General features: G+C 49.1%; 1 protein-coding gene across 1 annotated transcript; it reads right to left on the reverse strand.

The window, feature by feature from the left end:
• Positions 1–1,443: 1,443 nt before the first annotated feature.
• LOC144719366 (solute carrier family 2, facilitated glucose transporter member 11-like) lies at positions 1,444–15,074 on the reverse strand. The gene is made up of 12 exons (XM_078595229.1): positions 14,851–15,074; positions 12,144–12,242; positions 10,050–10,210; positions 9,466–9,590; positions 8,047–8,176; positions 6,996–7,144; positions 6,160–6,347; positions 5,198–5,308; positions 4,436–4,537; positions 4,005–4,080; positions 2,976–3,103; positions 1,444–2,210 (listed from the first exon to the last, which is right to left on the reverse strand). The coding sequence occupies exons 1-12, from the start codon at positions 14,923–14,925 to the stop codon at positions 1,986–1,988; spliced, it is 1,569 nt and encodes a 522-aa protein (XP_078451355.1). The 5' UTR covers positions 14,926–15,074; the 3' UTR covers positions 1,444–1,985.
• Positions 15,075–19,424: the final 4,350 nt, after the last annotated feature.

The following is a 19,424-nucleotide window of genomic DNA, read 5'->3' on the forward strand; positions in this document are numbered from 1 at the left end:
CGGTGTTTAAACACCTATTTTATTGCCATAAATGGTAAAAACACCTATTGTTTTTCAAACGGTGTTGTTAAATGCAGATAATTTTATTGGTAAACTTACAAAATAAATACGTCACAAAAACATTAATTAGTATGCAAATATAAATGTAACGTGGAGAGCGATATGGGGGAGACTGTGCTTATATTGTGTTGCTTAGGGGAAGTTAAGTTCCTTTGTTTCGTGTTGTACTGACTGATATTAAAACCTTAAGAGCCAAATCTGTTGAGTTAATTCGCAAAAGAGTGAATGTCTGTTTGCGAAATCAGCATCCACCACTTACGCATTTTATATTGCTATCGACAAGGGTCATCGCCTGAAACGTTGTCAACAATATGACACCCCCCCCCCCCCCCCCCTTCAAAATAGCTATTTATCTAAAGTTTGTTGACTGTAACGCGATATTGACAAACACTATCGTGGGATTTTATCATCGAGCGGGTCTCAGGAGCTCTCCCCTCCTAACATGGCGGGCGAGTTGCGCGGGCGATGACATCACGGGGCCTTCGTCTCCGTGGCAACGAAGCCTGCGGCTGGTTTTGTTTATATCTCCCGCCAAATTTGGTGCAGCGCGAGGATTACAAACACGTGACGAGTGTGCTGGGCCAATGGCGCGATTGCAATTCTCCGCGGGGGGGAGGGGGGGTGCGCGGGATTCATTTTGTTTGGTGCCTGCAGGGAGGAAAAAAAGCGCGGGAAATTACACGGGGGCCGCACCATTGCGTAATGGCGAGACTCACGCGACTGACATTGATGGTTTAAGGGGCCGGCCAATACATGACGTCACGCACCTGGGGGGGGGGTGGGAGACATTTGTGACGATGTGTGACGAGGGGGAGGGGTTTGAGAAATGTGACGTCACATCAAAATGTCGCAACTTTCAATAAATATAGAATTGTTATAACACTAATTGTTATAACAACACTCCTACAACATCAGAGTGCAGCGCCACATTAAATACGCACTACAATGACGATAGTTTAAAGCGATTTGAAGCATGTTTTATTTGGGGGGGGGGACAGAGCTTTGTGACGTCATATTTGAGGGGGGGGGTCTGACTTTTTGTGACGCCGTGTGACTAGGGGGGGGGGCAAAAATCGTCCAAAATCGCGTGACGTCATTTATGGACGGCATTTTGATGTGACGTCACAATTCTCAATCCCCCCCCCGTCGTCACACATCGTCACAAATGTCTGACCCCACCCCCCTAGGTGCGTGACGTCATTTATGGACGGCCCCTCAGCCGAACCGCTAAATCTCATGAAAATGTCTTCAAAAATGGGTAGCAGCCGGAGAAACTGTGAATTCGACAACGTCATTGCCATGTTAAGAAACGTACGAAGTGTGGTCACCATCTGGTGAAGTCTTCTTCGTGTAAAGCACTCACAAAGGGTTCAGGCCAGCACCTAAAATTGACGCGTTTATTATATATATTTTTAATACAAACATTAAAATAAAAACGTTTAATTGACGCTCCAGTGATGTAATCTGTGTTATACATAGCAGGGTTACATTACGGGTGTTAATTGTTAATTATCAAATCGCGTAATTACTGCAGTTGGCACTATCAAAGTGATCTAGTTTTTCGCGTGAACACATTTCCGGACAACATTCGAGTCTCTTGAGTGAAAAAACGTTTTGAACTGTTTGTTCCGTAGTTTCGGTTTTCTTGAATTGTTTAAAGACTGGTTAGTCAATCATATGCATCTAAGACATTGTCCGTAATCAAAAGTCTACATGTGGTGTAACAGTGCATTCATTTTAACATCACGAAGTGAGAACAGTGAAATTCGGGATGGTTGGCAAATTCAGCACGCACGTTGTAACATTCCACTGAGAAGCAGACGGTGCGTATTTCCATGCTTAACACCCCTGCAGTATTAACTAGGGTGACCGCTAGGCTGCAACAAGCATCGGACCCCGCCACCGATGGGCCACATCACACCGCCCTATCTCGTCATCCCCACCCCACCCGACTTTCCCTGTAGAACCTCAGCTCCCCCCACTGGGTCAGGGCGTGCGGCTCCGTGCTTGCCCGCGTTCAGCGACTGGAAGTCGCGGCTGATCTCGAGGAAGGAGCGGTCTCGCGTCTCGGGTAGCACGAGCCCCGCGTAGAACGCGCACAGCATGCACGCCACGGCGAACACCAAGAACGTGAAGGGACCCAGCACCATCTGCGAGAGAGAAGCGCGAGGGCACGGGTGACGGCGTATGAGGGGTTCGTTTGGCGGCTGCAGGTGTCCCGTCGACTACCTCAGGGGTGCCACGGTGGCGAGATGTTCACTACCTCGCCTGGTATACAGGAGGTCGTGGGTTCGATCCAGACCCTGATGCCTGCTGCTGTATATATGGAATTTGCGTGTCTCTCTGATTTCTCCTTGCAGTTAGCGGAACACCGTGTCAACACAAACATCTTTCCACTGATTACGGAACCAGTGGATTACGAGATCTGCGATGTGGTCCACCCATATCAACGTGGATTCTTGGGAGTTTTGATGTTCTTTAAAAATATGCGTCGAAACTCACGGACTCTAGACTCTAGGGCTTTTGCCGCCTCGAATTACAGAAGTTTCTATGAACCGTGGGGAAACCGCAAATGCTAGGAATGATCAAACTATTGAAGGATGTTTTTTTGGAGGTTTTAAAGTAGATGGAGAGACAATATTACTATTTACCATAGGTTGTAAGCACGTATCCAAGTAACTTGGCGTGATATAATGTATATACATTGTTTCAAGCTCTTGCATAAACCTGATACAAGACATTTAACATCTTATTAAATACGTAAGTCATCACGTGAGCAATTATACATCATTGCCCAAATAGGTCATCCAGACTCGAGCACTGCACAATGTCAGTGATTTCAGGCAGGCATCCCAGGGTCAAAGTCCGGGGCTGATGGTGTCGGGGTCTCATGGTGGCTGTGCGCAGGATCTCACCATGAGGAAGGGGTACATGAGGCTGACGGCGAGCAGGCTGAGGGAGATCACCGATCCGCTCAGCATGAAGGCTGCAGGGCGAGCCTCCTGCGTGAACAGCTCCGCCGCCAAGATGGCCGTCACTCCACCTGGGGTGGCGCGCACGCGGGTCAGAGGTTCTCGGCTCACCGGGGGAAGGTCTGCAAGGCGACCCAGCGACACAAGGGGGTAATGTACCAGTTGTAGAAGTACTGCGCTGGTGGTGATGTTGAGATCCTGGGTTTATCTGCCGTTGATTTTCATCGATTTTTTTATGAGCAAATCTGAGATGGCTAATACCGAGTAAACATGCAACGCTGTGCCAGTGTCGTGCCAATGTTGGCCCAACGGTTCAAACCACATGGCAACGTTGGCTTAACGTTGCATGTTGACTGGGTACTTTCTCACGACCCCCACCAAGTTACGTCTTTCTACGTTTACAAATTAACTCCAACCCCATCCAAATATAAATTAATTAATTGCACGTCGAACGTGCCCAATGATTGTTAAACCCGTCTGACGTGATACGCAAAGCAATTAACACTGTCCGCATTAACAAAACCGATTAAAATTGACATTGTCATGTCAGCATTAATTGCTCAGCGCGGTCACGTGGGCCGAGTTTAACAATCATCAGGCGTGTGCAGCATGCAACGAGTTAATTAGAATGGGGGGCGGGGGAGAAAATTGGTAAACGTGGAAAGACGCAGCGTGTTGCGACGACTGTAATTTTGGAAACCCTGGGCTACGTGTTTCAGGGCGCAGCTTGAGAGACGTAGCCGCACAACCGAGACAAAAATACAACCTTGTGAACTTCGTAATCGATGAAACTCTCGACTGGCTGCATCAAGCTACACGTGCGACCAATGTGGGAACCAGAGACTTGCCATCTGCACAGCCGTCTACACAGCCACAGTTGCACGCACAGCGCATGGTACGGTCAGCGGCGTTACCTTCGAACGCAAACGACAACAATGATAACGACGTTTTTGGTCGCGGGGGCCCACTCACCGGGGCCGATGCCGAAGCTGAGGATATAGGCAAAGATGCTGGCCACGCTCAGGTAGGGCATCCATGAAACGCGCTCCTGCGACGCGCACGTGGGCACAGGAGATCGTGAGTTCAATCCCGACCCTGACACCCGCTGTATATTTGGAGTTTGTGTATCTTTCTCCCCGTGGTAGTGTCGATTTTTCTACGGGTCCTCCGGTTTTCCCTCCACATTTAGAATCAACATCACGCGTTTAAAGTATTTGGCTGCTATAAGTGTCCACCTGATCAGGCACTTCGTTGAGTTTATAATTTGTGGCCAGGCTCGCAAAGGTAGTTAACATCTCCGTAAAGTTCGTCGTACGGCTGTAAAAACTCTACAGATATCTCACCCGTGGTGTAGTTGCTCAGGGGACTGGGGTTTATGCAGGAGACGGGTGTGCGCCACTAACCAGGAGGGCCAGAGACAGGGTGTTGATGCAGCAGCAGACAGCCATGGCGAGGTAGCCAGCAACCAGCAGCTTCCTGCGGCCCGTGCGCTCCACCAACATCCCCTGCAGCCAGCAGGCCGACAACGCGCGCACGGCATTGCCTTGCGGCAGATTGGCACGGCAGGCGACGCGTCCAGAACATCGGTGATCAGGAGGTAAGAAGGGGTAATAGGTGGGGACAGAGAGAGAGGGGGGAGTGTGCTCACGGCTCGGCAGTGTCAGTAATCGAAGCATTATCATTCGTATCATTATAATCAGCAGCAGGGTTATCGGCAGCACTATCATAATCAGCAGCAGCATCTGCATGCCATTATAATACGGTCTTTATTAACAGTAATAACACAATCGTCATCTTCAACGGTATCAATCACCATTACCATAATTCCCCTACATCTTGACCTATAACTTTAATGACTGCAGGAATTCATATTCTTTGGGTCTTTCGTTAAAGTCACGTAGATAGGTTGAAATAAAATAACCAAAAAAAAACTACGACGTTTCGATTTGTTGCCCTTCCCCCACACCACCGATAAGCACGGTTGGCTACGTACGGTGCGAAAGAAGTTCAACATAAAGTACATACATCGCTCCCCTACTATGAAAACTTAGCAGGACCCTCCGCGTGAGAATCGGTGACGTTTTCCTGGGAAAACGAGCGGAATGTATCATCGTCATCATGATCGTGTGTGTGTGTCCACCGTCAACCCCAAGCCCCCCGCATACACAGCAAGTGGCGGTGAGGAGTTCGCAGAGCCCCGTGCCGAGGTTCACGTAGGGGACGCTGTCGGCAGCGATGCCCGCGGCAACGAACACGTACTCGGCGTACGAGTAGAGCTGTGGATGCACACAACAACAACAACAACCGCCATTCGCCACTAAGTGGCGGTGACGTCACCACGACAATTGTGCCAGGCCAAGTGCACCTTGAGGCCACGTGAAGTGTCGAACGCCCGCTGGCAGGTGGTCTCGGGGCGGACCCAGCAGGTGCCACGGGTCGACTGACTGAGATGACCGAGATGACTGGCTGATGCACCACCTGTGCCCCCTACTGTGCCAACTTGCTATGCTTTAGCCACCCGTGGATGCACACGCACAATCACACACGCAGTACGGCAAGTGGGATTGTGAACACCTTGGTAGAGCTGCACTTAGCCACAAACACGTGACACTAGCACAGAGGCGTGGTGTTTTTGGGGCAGGTACGGGCAGGAAATGTCAGAATAGCAGATTGGGAATAGGCTCGAGAGGACGGCTGCTGCAGAGATGGTTCGATGAGATTGGCTCGTGCGCAGGACCACGAAGCCTTTATTCATCAGCTGTAGATCTACGCTGATGATGAGGGAACGGTGGAGCAGCGGTTAGCGCGTTGCGCTATGAACACGACGTCCCGAGTTCGATTGCCGCTCACGGACAACGCCAGCGACGATGATCTGAACCAGTGCTGGGCCTCCCCTAGGTCGACTCAGCCTGAAATGAGTGTCAGGTACAATGTGTAAACTTTATAACTCGGGGAGACAAAGGCGGCCGGGTGTGGTGCTGGCCACCCATCCGGTGTGCCGTGCCGGCCTTCATAGGTTCTCTCTAACAGCACTTGCCGCAGTAGCATGTTAAGGCTACATGGGGGATCTTTGTTTTTTTTCTTTGTATGTACCCACAGATGCGTGTGATTAAAAGCCGACGCTCACCGCTGTGAGGCCGCTCAGCTGCTGGCCGGCGCTCAGCACCACGATGGAGGTGATCTGCCAGCGTACGGAGCGGTCTTGCAGCAGCTTGAGCAGAGACACCGGCCGCCCGGCCACCGCCAGCCGCTCGGCCTCCATATCCTGCAGCTCGCTCCTCAGGTCGGCGCCAGGGCCACGGAGACGGCGCAGGGCTGACAGCGGGGGGGTGGGGGGGCAAGGTTAGGTGAGCAGGAATGTGATGGACAGGTGAGCATGTGGGGGTTCATCTTCTTGGTTCTTTCGGTAAAGTCACGTAGAATGGAAATAATAAAATAATAAAATAAAACATAATTCAATAATTAACATAATTAAAGCTTTAAATCTAAATCATGTGGGGGTTGGTGGGTCTTGCTGAGATCGCAATTAGATGGATCCAGGGAGGGGTGAACGTACGATAGTTCCATGTTATTGTGCAATGTGATTCAGGGACTGGGTGTTGTCTTGGTGTGGTCTGCGACTGTTGTCGTTTTGCTGCCTTGCCCCAAGCTTGAATTTGGTGTTTACAAATCGGCAGGGATGAAATGTACTTGTGCAATTTGTACTTCTATAATTTATATTTATTTTTAGCGACTTGCTTACCTTTTCTCTATCCTGCACTCCGATCGTCTTTCGTATTGTTTCTTCAACACAACTCGCTGACACCCCACCCCCCCCCCCTCTCCGCGATGAGCTTCATAGCTCATCATATTCTTCCAGGATAAAAAAAAAATCGTGATTCTTAGTCTGCGGCGGTGGTGCCCTAGCAGACGAATTGGTGGACCTCGGAGCGAGTGGACGGAGGTGACGGCGACGGGTCTCACCGGCCAATGCGCCGCGGCGGTCTTCGCGGTCGATGAGCAGGAACCGCGGGCTCTCGGGCAAGGCGGGCAGCGTGGCGAGCTGCACGAGCGCCGGCAGCGCCGTGAGGGCCAGCAGCAGCGGCCACTCCTTCTCGCTGCCCAGCACCTCCCTGGGCTCGCCGGGAACAAAGGCAAACACCCCCGACTATTTGGGCAGGTACTGTTAGCGAGCACCTATGAAGGCCGGTATGGTGCGCGAGGGGGAGTATGGCCAACACCACGCCCGGCCGCCTTTGTCTGCCAAGTGGCGATGTTGTACACACCGCACCAGGTACGCATTTCAGGCTGAGTCGACCTCGGGGAGGCTCAGGACCGGTTCAGATAATCGTCACTGGTGTTGGCCGTGAGCTGGAATCGAACTCGGGTCGCCAGGTTCGTAGCGCAGCGCGCTAACCGCTACACTACCACTCCCCACACAGGTTGCACCACTACGGCCATCATCAGCAGCATTATCATTATCAACAGCAGTCTTAGATATCAGTGATATTGAATCACACCTCCGATAAGCACAGTCGGCTATGTAGAAGTTTAACATACATACATACACATTCATTGTATCACGTCGTGAAAATGTATATTGCGGCGACAACCCTAGCACACACACCTGCACACAGCTTGCACGTACACACCTTCTCACACATATACATGCACACACCCACCTCTACACACAACAACAACAACCGCCATTCGCCACTAGGTGGTGGTGACGTCACCACGGCGTTTGTGCCAGGCTAGGTGGACTTTCAGGCCACGTGAAGTGTCGAAGGCTCGCTGGCAGGAGGTCACGGGACGACCCAGATGCCATGGGTTGACTGACTGAGATGACTGGCAGATGCACCAGCTGTGGCCCTGTTCTGTGCCAACTTGCTGTGATTTAGCCGCCCGGCGCGCCACACACACACATCTGCAATACCAACCCTTCACAATCTGTCTCCCTTTTTCACCGCCCCCTCCCCCCCACTAGGGCCCGGAATCCGGACCCCCCCCCCCCCCCCCGGTGCTCAGTACCCACCGCAGACTCGCCACCTGCGCTACCACGATGCCCAGCGTGAGGAACACGATGCAGGACAGGGACAGGGCCCCCCGCAGCCGCTGGGGGGCACTCTCACCCAGGTACATGGGCTGCAGATTCAGCCCCACGCCTGCAAAGCACGGAACAGCTGTTGTCAATCCGCGACTGGATGGAGGCCTGCAAACTGAAGTCAGGCGGCTCTGCCACAGTTAGCATGATAATCGTTTGAACCGCTTGCAAAAGGGAGGTCATTCCGCCAGCTAACTACAAGGGTTGCCACCCCGTTCTGGTGTTCTCAGCATCGCACCCCTCTATGACGTAGCTGTCCTGGGAAATCTAAACGTGTTTTGGGGGCCCTTAAAATGTCAGTTTTTTTGTCAGTTGTGTAGCAGATTAATAAGACAAAATTACACCACTCAAGACAATGCATTTACAAAAAGTTGTCCCCTCTTCCGGAACTGTGAGATGTTCATCTTTCTCAGAATGATACGCCCCGGGTTTTGTTTTGTGTATTGCCGAGGTGGCAGGGCTGCTACCACAGTGGAGTAATGGTTGGCACACTTCACTTGCAATCCAGAGGCCACAGGTTGGACTCCATCTCCCGTGCGCAGCAGTTTAAAAAAATGGGGCAAGTTGCTAACATTCCACCGCCTCAGTCCTTTCCCAGCAGGATAAATGGGTACGGTTAAGTCGATTTGCAGGTCATGCGTGGTGAGCTAAAGTGTGGGTGCTTCAACCTTTCTCAAGCCATCTGGCCAACGTGGGATATTAGGCCAAATTCCCTCGATAGGGGCTTGAGTTAAAACCCTTGTTATCAGTTGACTCAGCCCATCCTCTCTACGGGGTCATTAAAATAGGTACCGCTTTGTGGAAGAGTCAACAGTGGTTGTCCTATGGATTGGACTCGCCCGTGCCATAGGAATGTGGAATTTCCACCACTGGCTGTAAACACAGAGACGAGCATTGCCTCCATGCTCATTTCAGCAGGAAATAATTCTCAACTTGACTCGACAGAGCTCCCTCTGTTGGAGGCCCTTCTCTGCCATCATTGGCCGTGAGCAGGCAGTTTATTTTTATTTTACCAGGTAAGGCTCACTAAGCTATGTAGCTCTTTTTCAGAAGCGACCTGGCCACAAATGACTGGTCAACAATGTGGCCTATCGCGTGGAAATTTATAGCAGCTAAATACTCTAAATGCATGGAAGCAAACACCGGAGGACCCGCAGAAAAATCTATGCAACCACAGGGAGAGAGACATGCAAACTCCAAATATACAGCAGGCGTCAGGGTCGGGATCGATCCCATGACCTCCTGCATACCAGGCGAGGTCATTAACATCTCACCACCGTGGCGAGATGTTAACTACCTCGCCTGGTATGCAGGGCTGTGCCAGCAGAGGCAGCATTTCCCGTCTCGTACCAGCGTTGACCCCGGCGAGCAGGCGTCCCACGATGAGGATCTCGTAGGAGGCGGCGGCGTGGGAGCCCCACATGAGCGCGGCGCCCAGCAGCGCAAACACGTTGTTGAAGAGCAGAGTGCCTCTCCTGACAGGTGAGGTTAGGGAGGGGTGGGCAGGGTGAGAGGGTGGGCAGGTGAGAAGGTGAATAGGTGAGAGGGTAGGCAAGTGGGAGGGTAGGTAGGGTGGGAGGGTGGGCAGGTGAATGAGTGAGAGGGTGAATGTGTGAGAGGGTAGGCAGGTTGGAGGGTGGGCAGGTGAACATAGGCTGGTGGGAGGGCGAGTTGGTGGGCAGGTGATAGGATGGACAATTCGGAGGGTAAGATGGTAAGCAGATGAGAGGGTGGTCAAGAGAAAGGGTAAGCAAGTGAGAGGGTGGGGATGTAGAGGTCGTTGGCAGTGTCTGTAGCTGAGAGAGCGAAGTTGAGTTACGTGGACACGTGAGACGGCAGGTGAGCGGGTGGGCAGAATAAATGTGGTCGAGGGTCTGGATCACCTCCCCTTGACCCTCTCACCTGTCGCAAACGCGACCGATCCCCAGGCTCACCTGCCCATGCGACGGGAGAGCGGTCCGGCGAGCAGGGCGCCCAGGAGGCAGCCGAACGTGAAAATGGACACGATGATTGACCACAGCAGCGTGAGCTCGTGTCCGCTCAGTGGGGAGGCCCAGAGGCGCGCGTGGGTCACGTTAGCAAACCGCTGGATGAACTGTAAACGCCGCCAAGAAGCAAAAAAAACATTTTTTTTCATTTGAGTGGCACTCAACCGCCGTGTAACGATCCATTACAGAATGTGTCTCACGCTTACTAGAATAATACTAAGCGCATGAATTAACACGTGCGAGGATTTGAAGTTGTACAGCCCCTTTCGTCACTCAGCCCTTTTTGTCACTCCGCTTCGAGAGGAAGGCCTCCCCAAGCCATGTTGGTCGTGAGGATTGTTCGACCATACTTCACCATGCGGGTCATTGGAGATTGATTGCCGGGTTCACGGCTCATTGCGCTAATGTCTGCTCCACCGCTTTCCCACAAATATATCTGACTTTTGCAAATGTTGCGAACATGTTACCTTTAGGCTAATGTAATGGATGGCAGGAGACAGTATACATTCTTTCGTATGGCTGATGTAGATGCAGAGGAACAACTACAATTCACATCCAGGTGGTCAAGTCAGATCACCGCGTCGGGAGTCGCGTAGGGTATCGCTGTATTTATGTATCGGGTATCCACCACTACCATTGAGATGGATGGTGGCGATATGGTAAGCGATGAAAATAACATTGGCGATGTCCAGTTTGTAGGCTGTGGAAAACTGATGACCATGCAGATATGGGTCCATCAACTCATCTAGATTATGCAGCCATTCACACGCACACACGTTTTGACAGGCACGATGAGCACAGAGTTGGTTAGTCAGAAGTGTGGAGTCACCTCGGTGTGGAATTGCCGAGTAGAGATGACTCAAATATCACGGACAGTTAAGGTGCCTGGTGCCATTGGTTCTGCAAGACTCGGAGGCCTTTGTGTGCATCATGAAGGTTGTTTACTCGATAACAAAGAAAACTCAACATACGAGGGCTATTGGCCAAAACGTCGCCTATTATATACTTTTCCTATTCAGGCCAAAGTGTTATGGACAGAATGTGTGTTTTTTCTCGAGTTGTCTTAAGCTTGTGCACCACCTAGGTATCTCAAAAAATGTTTTAAGTTGTCTTAGCAAACTGGTAAACAGCAGAGATCAAGCAGAAGACAATGGTTAATTTATATGGAGCAAACTATTGACTGAGAGGTTGATAAAAAATTAATTATTAATTTGGAACGAATTATTTTGAAGATATTGTGGCAATAGATCGGTGTTCGCGTATAACGACGCAGTGCCCGATCCACAAATACGAAGGTTGTTGATCTCGATCTACATCAGCAGCTATACGGGGAGAAGAAGACGTGTTCACGTCCACACCAGCTGTCGGTACCCGGTTCACACCGGGTGAGCAAACGATCCTCCCAGAGAACCAGAACTTATTTTCGATTAATCATCCCTGCCGACCACCCCCATAGTTGAGTTTTGGGAGATCTGGCAGGAAACGTAAAACGCGTAAGCAACTGGAAAAGTTCTGCGCGTGACGGAGAGAACGCGTGCGGGGAGAGCGTGCGTGGAAAGGTTGGTGATGCAGAGTTTGGTCAAATGAAGTTGGACACACCTGGATGGAGGTGGTGTGATAGAAGGCAAAACAAGAGTTTGTGTTACACAGTTGTCCAACGTCGTTCGTGTTCGTCAAATGCCACTGAGGTTTGTCCATGTGGAGCGGTGACGCAGTGATTATCACACTACAAACCAATCAAATAAGTTTGATTCCTGGCCATGGCTAACATCAGTGGCAAGTGATAGCCGAACCGGTCCCGGGTCCGACCTTCACCAATCCTCACTGACAAGCGTGGAGAAGTATGATCAATACAACTGCCATGGCCGACGAGGTGTGGGGGAAGGCCTTCGTTCATCAGCGGATTGACACGGGACTGTAGAGTGAACGTGTATTATTTGTGGCCGTTGTTTTACGGGGTCTGCCAGTGCTTCGAGCACGACAACTGCTGCTGTAGTGGTGAGCAGGGAGGATCCACATCTGTGTCGCAACTACACGCACCCCCGTGGGGGCGCTGATGACCGCCACGTTGAAGCCATACTGGAAGCCGCCTCCAATCCCGGCCGAGAAGCACATGGCGCCCAGCAGTAGCCATGGCTCCTGCACAGTGGCAGGTGGGGAGACAGGTAAAATACAAAGACAGACAAATCAATCACCCGTATGGCCTTAACACTGCGGGAGCAAGTGTAGTTAGTGAGCACCTATGAAGGTTGGTACGCATACGAGGGTGTGGGTGCACAGCACCACACCTGACCAGTTTTGTCTCCCCTCGTGGCGATGTTTACACACCGTACCAGGTACTCACTTGAGACTGAGTAGATCGAGAGGAGGCCCGGAACCGGTATCAAATAATCGTCACTGGTGTTGACCATGAGCAGGAATTGAACCCGGATCGTTGGGTTCGTAGCGCAGAGCGTTACCCGCTGTGCCACCGCTCCTCATCGGGATACAGACAGACAGCTGTACGATTTATGCGATACAGCCCACGGGGTCGGAAACTGGACTATTTTCGACGACCCCGCGGCGATATGAGTTGTGCCGCTTCGAACCGATTGTCTGTGACTTCATGCATTTTAGCCTCACTAATCGGGTACTAGAGGGGCACATTTTCACCCTGCCAACGTTTTACTGAAAAAACCCCACAGTGAGCCTCTAGTATTCATATTATTCGCAGTATTATTATAACGCTACATTGTGTGTTAACGCGACCCACCAACGTGAAAGTCCTTTTCAGACCTTGGTTAGAAATAAACAAGGGTTTCCCCCAATCCTGCTACAAAGACAACGGATCTCCCTTGTTGCATGTTCAGCCCCAAACGCTGTTAGCGAGCGCCTATCAAATGGGTTGGTGTCGCCAGGACCACTGCAGGAGCCGATGTTTAATTCCACTGCACCAGATGCTCATTCAAGGGCGAGACGACCTTTGGGATGAGGCTCGGGACCGGTTCAGATCTTCACTCCTATTAAGCCTCGAGAATGAAACTCGGGTCACTGGGTTCGTAGCGCAACGCATTATCCACTGCACCGTTGCTCTCCATGCAATACAGATAATAATAAAGATCCCCCGTATCGCGTTCACAGACTGTTGGGACAAGTGCTGTTTGCGAGCACTTTTGAAGGCCGGCACGGGACACGAGTGGGTGGGTGGCCAACACTACGCCCGGCCGCCTTTGTCTCCCCAGTGGTGATGTTTATACATACCGGATACCCATTTGAGGCTGAATCGACCTAAGAGAGACCCATGACCGGTTCAGACAATCGCCACTGGTGTTGGCCGTAAGCGGGAATCGAACTTGGGTAGCCGGGTTCGCAGCGCACTAACTGCTACACTATCCCATTGGAACCTCATTTGCCAGTAAAAATATGATAATTGGTTTTTACCCTTCTATCTGGCAACGAAACTGACACCTTTTTACAAGGAGTCATGTTTGCATAGACCACAATACCTGCAGTCATAATGCAAACAAAAAAACAGTGCACATTATCAGAGTTATGTTGTTTGTTTGCATTATGACTGCAGGTATTGTGGTCTATGCAAACATCACTCCTTGTAAAAAGGTGTCAGTTTTGTTGCCAGATAGAAGGGTAAAAAACCAATTATCATGCTACACTATCGTACACATAAATACACAAGTTGTATCATTAACAGCCCCTTTTAAAATCCACGAATGGATGAAGGCCTCGCCACGCCGTGTCGGTTGTGGGAGTTTGACCATACTTCGCCACGCTTTGTCAATGCGGGCTGGTGTAGAGGCGAGCTTCCCAGGACCGGTTCTAATATCACGGGCTACTGATGTTAGCCGTGAGTGGGAATGGAACGCAGGTCGCTGGATTCGCACGCACACAGATAAATACACTTACACACTCGGTGTATATCCAGGGATATCCACATATACATGCGTCTCTCCATGGCACAGTATGTAGTTTTTTTCATTACAGTACTTGGTTATGAATAAAAGTCATATGTCCATTATATATCTTAAGGATTATTTACACTATGCGTCAGCCCTTACCGAAACCGTGTATGTTACGTGTACAGACCTTTGTTAATGTTTAGGGGTCTCACCTTTCCGTGCTGTTCGTAGGGGGTTCGTTCACCATACTTCTCCACGTTGGTTCGTGAGGGTGGGTGAAGGCATCTAAACGTTTACGGTTCTTAGAGCTTGCCAATATCAAAGAAAAGGTGCAATATAATGCAAGTCAAAGCGTCTCCCTTCTCGATTCCGCATTTCCCACGGCGGGTCTCGTCCGTCCAAGATCCACCGATCTGGCATCGCTACCCATCAAATTATGAAATCTCCCTGCCGCAACCTTAAATAAGGGGCGCCGCAGTGGAGAGATGTTAACTACCTCGCCTGGTCTACATGTAAGCCGTGGGTTCGATCCCGACCCTGACGCCTGCTGTATATTTGGAGTTTGCGTGTTCTCCTCGTGGTCGCGTGGTTTTTTTCTCCTGGTCCTTCGGTTTTTCCCATCCACATTTATAAAGATGCGTTTAAGAGTATTTGGCTGCTAGAAATTTCCACGTGATTAACAACTTCGTTGAGCTCATCATTTGTGGCCAGGTCGCGTCTGAAAATGAGCTATGGAACGCCGAGTGCGCCTTACCTGGTAAAATAAAACATTTTTCATAGTTTAGTTTAAGGGGCGTCTCACGAATCTATTGGCGCAGCTGCCTCGCCGGACGCGTGGCTTTTCGTCGACTTACCTTGTGACCAGAGGGTCCTTTCTCCTCGAAAATGAGGGCATCGGTCTCGCTCGGCTCCTCGTCGTCTTTCGGCATCGCGCTCTGTCCACGGGATTCCCGGAGAGGCGATTACTTTTCAGTCGTCCGTACTCACCAGCCCATAGAGACAGCCAACCAGGCTACCAACCCATTCCCAGCCAGCCTAAGCCAACCCAAGCCCTATCGCCTCCCCCACCCACCCTCTGGTGTTGTTATATAAAACAGCGGACGGGTGGTAGAGAGGGAGGGAATTGAGAGGATGGGGCTAGAATGAGAGAGAGAAAGATCTCGCCAGCGCCCCCCCCCCCTCCATCATCGCCACCATTATTGTCACATGTCCCATTGCCGACGAACAAGTTACACATTTCAACAAACTCGTCTTGTGCATGTTGTCCGAGAGACAGCGTGCTCTTTGTGCGTGTAGACGAGTGGTTTCTTGTTCCCGTGATGAGTTTTTTTACTTTAACACACACACAGCATGTATACGCATGTGTGTGTTTCGAGCCGACAGCTGTCACTAAAGAAAAATTGCATTTGTATGCTAACAAGCAACGTACCAAACACAATGTCCTTCTTTGCGGAGTTACCATGTGCATGAGTCATATTTACTGGCACATCGGAGTCAGAGAAGTTTGGTAGCTTGTACAACTTTACACGAACTCAGTAAACACGTCAACGTTTGGCCGACTATGGCATTGTCGTTGGGACTGTTCAGCCCAACGTTGACCCAATGTCCCATGCTTACAGGCAACTAGGTTCGAGATTTTGTAACGCTTCACGTTCAGCGTAGTACCATACTTAACCGCGCTGGTCAGTGTGGGTTGGTGAAGCTGGGGAGCATAGACGGGAGTCCAGTACAACATTGTCGGGCGCATTTCAAGCGATTTGGTCATTGGCCAAACGCAAAAAAGTAGTATTTATAACTGGGTCAGGATTACAGCTCAATCCTAACCATAACCTGAATGCGGTTAGATTGGCAAAATGGGGGGCAAACGCTTGGCACTTCTTCATGAAGTTTGGGTGGTCTTGGAGGCAGGGCGTACTCGTAACTTAATGAGGGAAGCTCATTGAGGCGGATTGTGAGGTCGCTTGATGTGTCCGGTGGGGAGGTGATTAGCAGGGAGAGTCGCTGCCCATCACGTGTGAGCGATTACTTGTCGGTCACGGGTCTCGCCTTTTGAAGTTCTCTGTAGGTGACAAAAACAACTCCATCATCATAACATGAGAATATTAGTGCGGGTCGGAAAACCGTACGTTTCACACAACATGATAAATGTGTAAAAACACACGACCATCTGCGCATTATGGTCCTATTGTCGAACGTCACAATCAAAGTCAATTTAAGCAAACGTGTATTTTTTTCTGGTCTGCATTATTATTTTACACGACGAGGTTTTCTTACATTTAACACGTGGGCTTTCGTGACCAATTTATTACGTTTCATATTGAATTGTTAGGTCAGATCGCATAAGTAGATGGTGTGTCGTATACCCCACTCCAGCCGACGCAGCCAGTAAATAAAGTGGTCACGTGAACCAACGTGGCCACGTTATTACTGCTTCGGGTACGACGTTTCGCTCGTAGTTACAACCAACAACATCAGGCAGTCGCCAGGAAGTTACAGATTTGGTTATCGTTGGCATTCGCCAAGTTGATGGGCCTCATAGTATGGATGTGGGCACTCCAGATATATGGTTTGCAAAGGCAGACTTTGCAGCAGTTGAGAATTGGTGAGTAATGTGCTGGTGTGTTCTAATTACAACCAAATCGGACTGCAGTTACCTATCACTTGCGTCACTGCTGCTGCTGTCAGTCACATTTCTTGAAAAATAGTTACATAAAACAAGAGCCAATCTTTGGTTCTTTCGGTAAAGTCACGAAGAAAGAAAATACATTAAATAATAATGGATTACGACGTTTCGATAGCAACACAAGCGACCATCGTCAGGTACGAATGAATGAGAAAACAAACATAGCAAACTTAGAAATATATTGCAATAGAGAGTCGGCTAACACAACAGTCAACATCCTACCTACTTGATTAACGTTCTTCCAAAGAATGCTAAATTTGAGAGAGAGACAAAACACAGACACGGAGACACATAGACAAACACACAAGTAGAGAGAGTACACACACAGACACAGAGAGGGACACACAGAAAGACAACACCTCTGTGTCAAGGCCTTAAGTAGAGAGAGGGAGGGGGGACCACAATGTACCTCTTCGGGGAATTCTGCTGATTTTTTTTAAATTGCATGTGTACACGAAGGCTGTGTCTTGTTTGAAACTATAGGAGTATCTTAAAACAGTGTTAACAAACTGCGAAACTTTCCTTAACGAAGAGAGTGCAATTGTCAGAGCACGCGTACACTTTTGAGGTGGCGTAGTGCCACCCCGTGGACACACGAAGTCATAGCTTGTTCAAAATATATGGTGGACCTTTTTTGCCAGTATCAAAAGTATGAAAAAGATAAGAAGAGGGTTTTACCCCTTTCTGGAAAGAAAACAGGAGGTGTTCAGATTCATTTTGTAAGGCATCAAATCTGCATTAACCATACACCGTACTTGTAAGCAAAACATGCAGACAAAGCATGCTCTGATACAATATGCATTGTCATTGAAAGTGATTGGCCTCCACCAACAAAAGACACCCGTTTTATTACCATAAAGGATTAAACCTCTTCTTGATTTTTTTCACAGCTTTTTTAAATGTTTGAATTACACGTTGGTGTCTGTAATGTATCTGACAGAAGGCAAATAGTTCACTACTTTAGCCCATCGGTGTGTTGAAGCGTGAAACCACAAGATTTACAATTTTTGAGTACGACGTTTCGCTGGTAATTGCATCCAGCATCATCGGGCAATTCGCCAGATTGGCCGTGTCGGGTGTTGGAGGGTTACGACACATTTATAAAAAAAAAGCGATCTAACCCAAAAACGTTGATTATGAATAATATTGGTCGCGAAAGCCTACGTGTTAAACTGTAATGTATCTCTCTACTGCAGCGGTTCTTCTTCACCTGGGCGTGCGAGATGCCCTTTCTGGGGGTGCGAGACACGGCCAGATGGTTTCTAGAAAGTAAATAATCGAAAACACAAATTAAGCACGGGCAGGTAAGTTACAACGATTTTGTTTCATCAAACCCTGTGTATTTAATAACATGAGACATTTTATTTTATACCTTATTTTCTACCGACGTGACTTTACCGAAAGAACCAAAGAGTATGGATTCCTGCAGTCACGAAAGCTTCAAATCAAGAATGAGACATTTGTTTCCAATTGAGTAATAAAGGTGAATAAGAACCACTGCTCTACAGGATCGACATGGCCGTGCGACCCTTGGTTCTTGACGAGTGACACCATGAAGAGAAAGTTTCAAGTTTCATTTATTAGGTATAGCCCTATGAGCCATGCGGCTCTTAAGTCGGGTGCAACCGCAACAAACAAAATATCAACGAAGAACATCTTAAAGCGACGACGCGCAACAGAAACATCCTGGATAAACCAGCAAATCTTCCAGAAAAAAAAACGCTGTGCAAAAATCCCAGTGTGATGCAAGTCAAACAATAACAACCATAATACAATTTAGATTACCCATATGAAAGAAACTTCGACTTTTGAGATGCGGCGCCTACATAAAAACCCGGTCTCAAATTCCAGCTCCAACGAGCTGAAGTGACTTTAGGAGGACAGGGGGGGCGGGGAGGGGGTGAAGCTGCATGCGCTGTTGTGTGCACTTTTCATTTTTTAAAATTCAGTTTTCTTCGTGAGTGTCCACGTGTCCGATCATTGTGCCCGTCGCAGGTAACGTAGACCCATTAAATGCGCTCTGCTTCAGGCACATGGGTATAAGTGTTGCTTTAGGGGCCGTCCTTAAATGACGTCACGCACCTAGGGGTCGGGGGGTCAGACATTTGTGACGATGTGTGACGAGGGGGGAGGGGGTGAGAAATGTGACGTCACATCAAAACGCGCAACTTTAAATAAATATAGACAACACGTTGTACTTAATTAAATAGACGTTTTAATAAATGTTTTCTCCTACAATATCAGAGTGCAGCGCCACATTATCGTCACAAATGTCTGACCCCCCCCCCCTCCTAGTTGTGTGACGTCATTTATGGACGGCACCTTAGTGCTGTGCACTAATGCCGCTCACTAATGTGAATTGTGCTAATGGCTTTCCATGGGCTTTAAGCAAATTACGAAACACACAAATTACGAGACACACGTTTTAATTAAATGTTACGAAACGTGTTTTTGTACAACGTAACACTCGCTGTGGATACTTTACACTATTATTATTTATATAAGTTTTATAATTGCTTTAAACATTTATTATTATTCATTATTTATTTTTGCCTACGTGACTACCGAAAAAACCTAAGAGTTTACTACCATTGCGTTCTGGCCATGACATTGCCATCTGGAGGCATTTAACTTTAACTGCAAACCATGACGGTGCGATTTCGAGCTGCTTTTAAAACAACTTTTCAGTTCTTAAACTACACCTAGAAAAACTTTCCACAACCAAATCGCGAAAGTAAACAATTA

Source organism: Lampetra planeri, chromosome 6 (genome assembly GCF_965212315.1).
Source record: "Lampetra planeri chromosome 6, kcLamPlan1.2.h2, whole genome shotgun sequence".
Lineage (NCBI taxonomy): Eukaryota > Metazoa > Chordata > Hyperoartia > Petromyzontiformes > Petromyzontidae > Lampetra > Lampetra planeri.

Bases quoted from the DNA above. Each gene is read 5' to 3' on its own strand.
- LOC144719366 (XM_078595229.1), bottom strand. From the start codon at position 14,925: ATGCCGAAAGACGACGAGGAGCCGAGCGAGACCGATGCCCTCATTTTC. The intron at 10,211-12,143 runs GTGCGTGTAGTT...CGGCGTTTACAG, and splicing joins TCATCAGCGCCCCCACGGGG to TTCATCCAGCGGTTTGCTAA. The intron at 7,145-8,046 runs GTGGGTACTGAG...CGGCGAGCCCAG, and splicing joins GCGCAGGTGGCGAGTCTGCG to GGAGGTGCTGGGCAGCGAGA.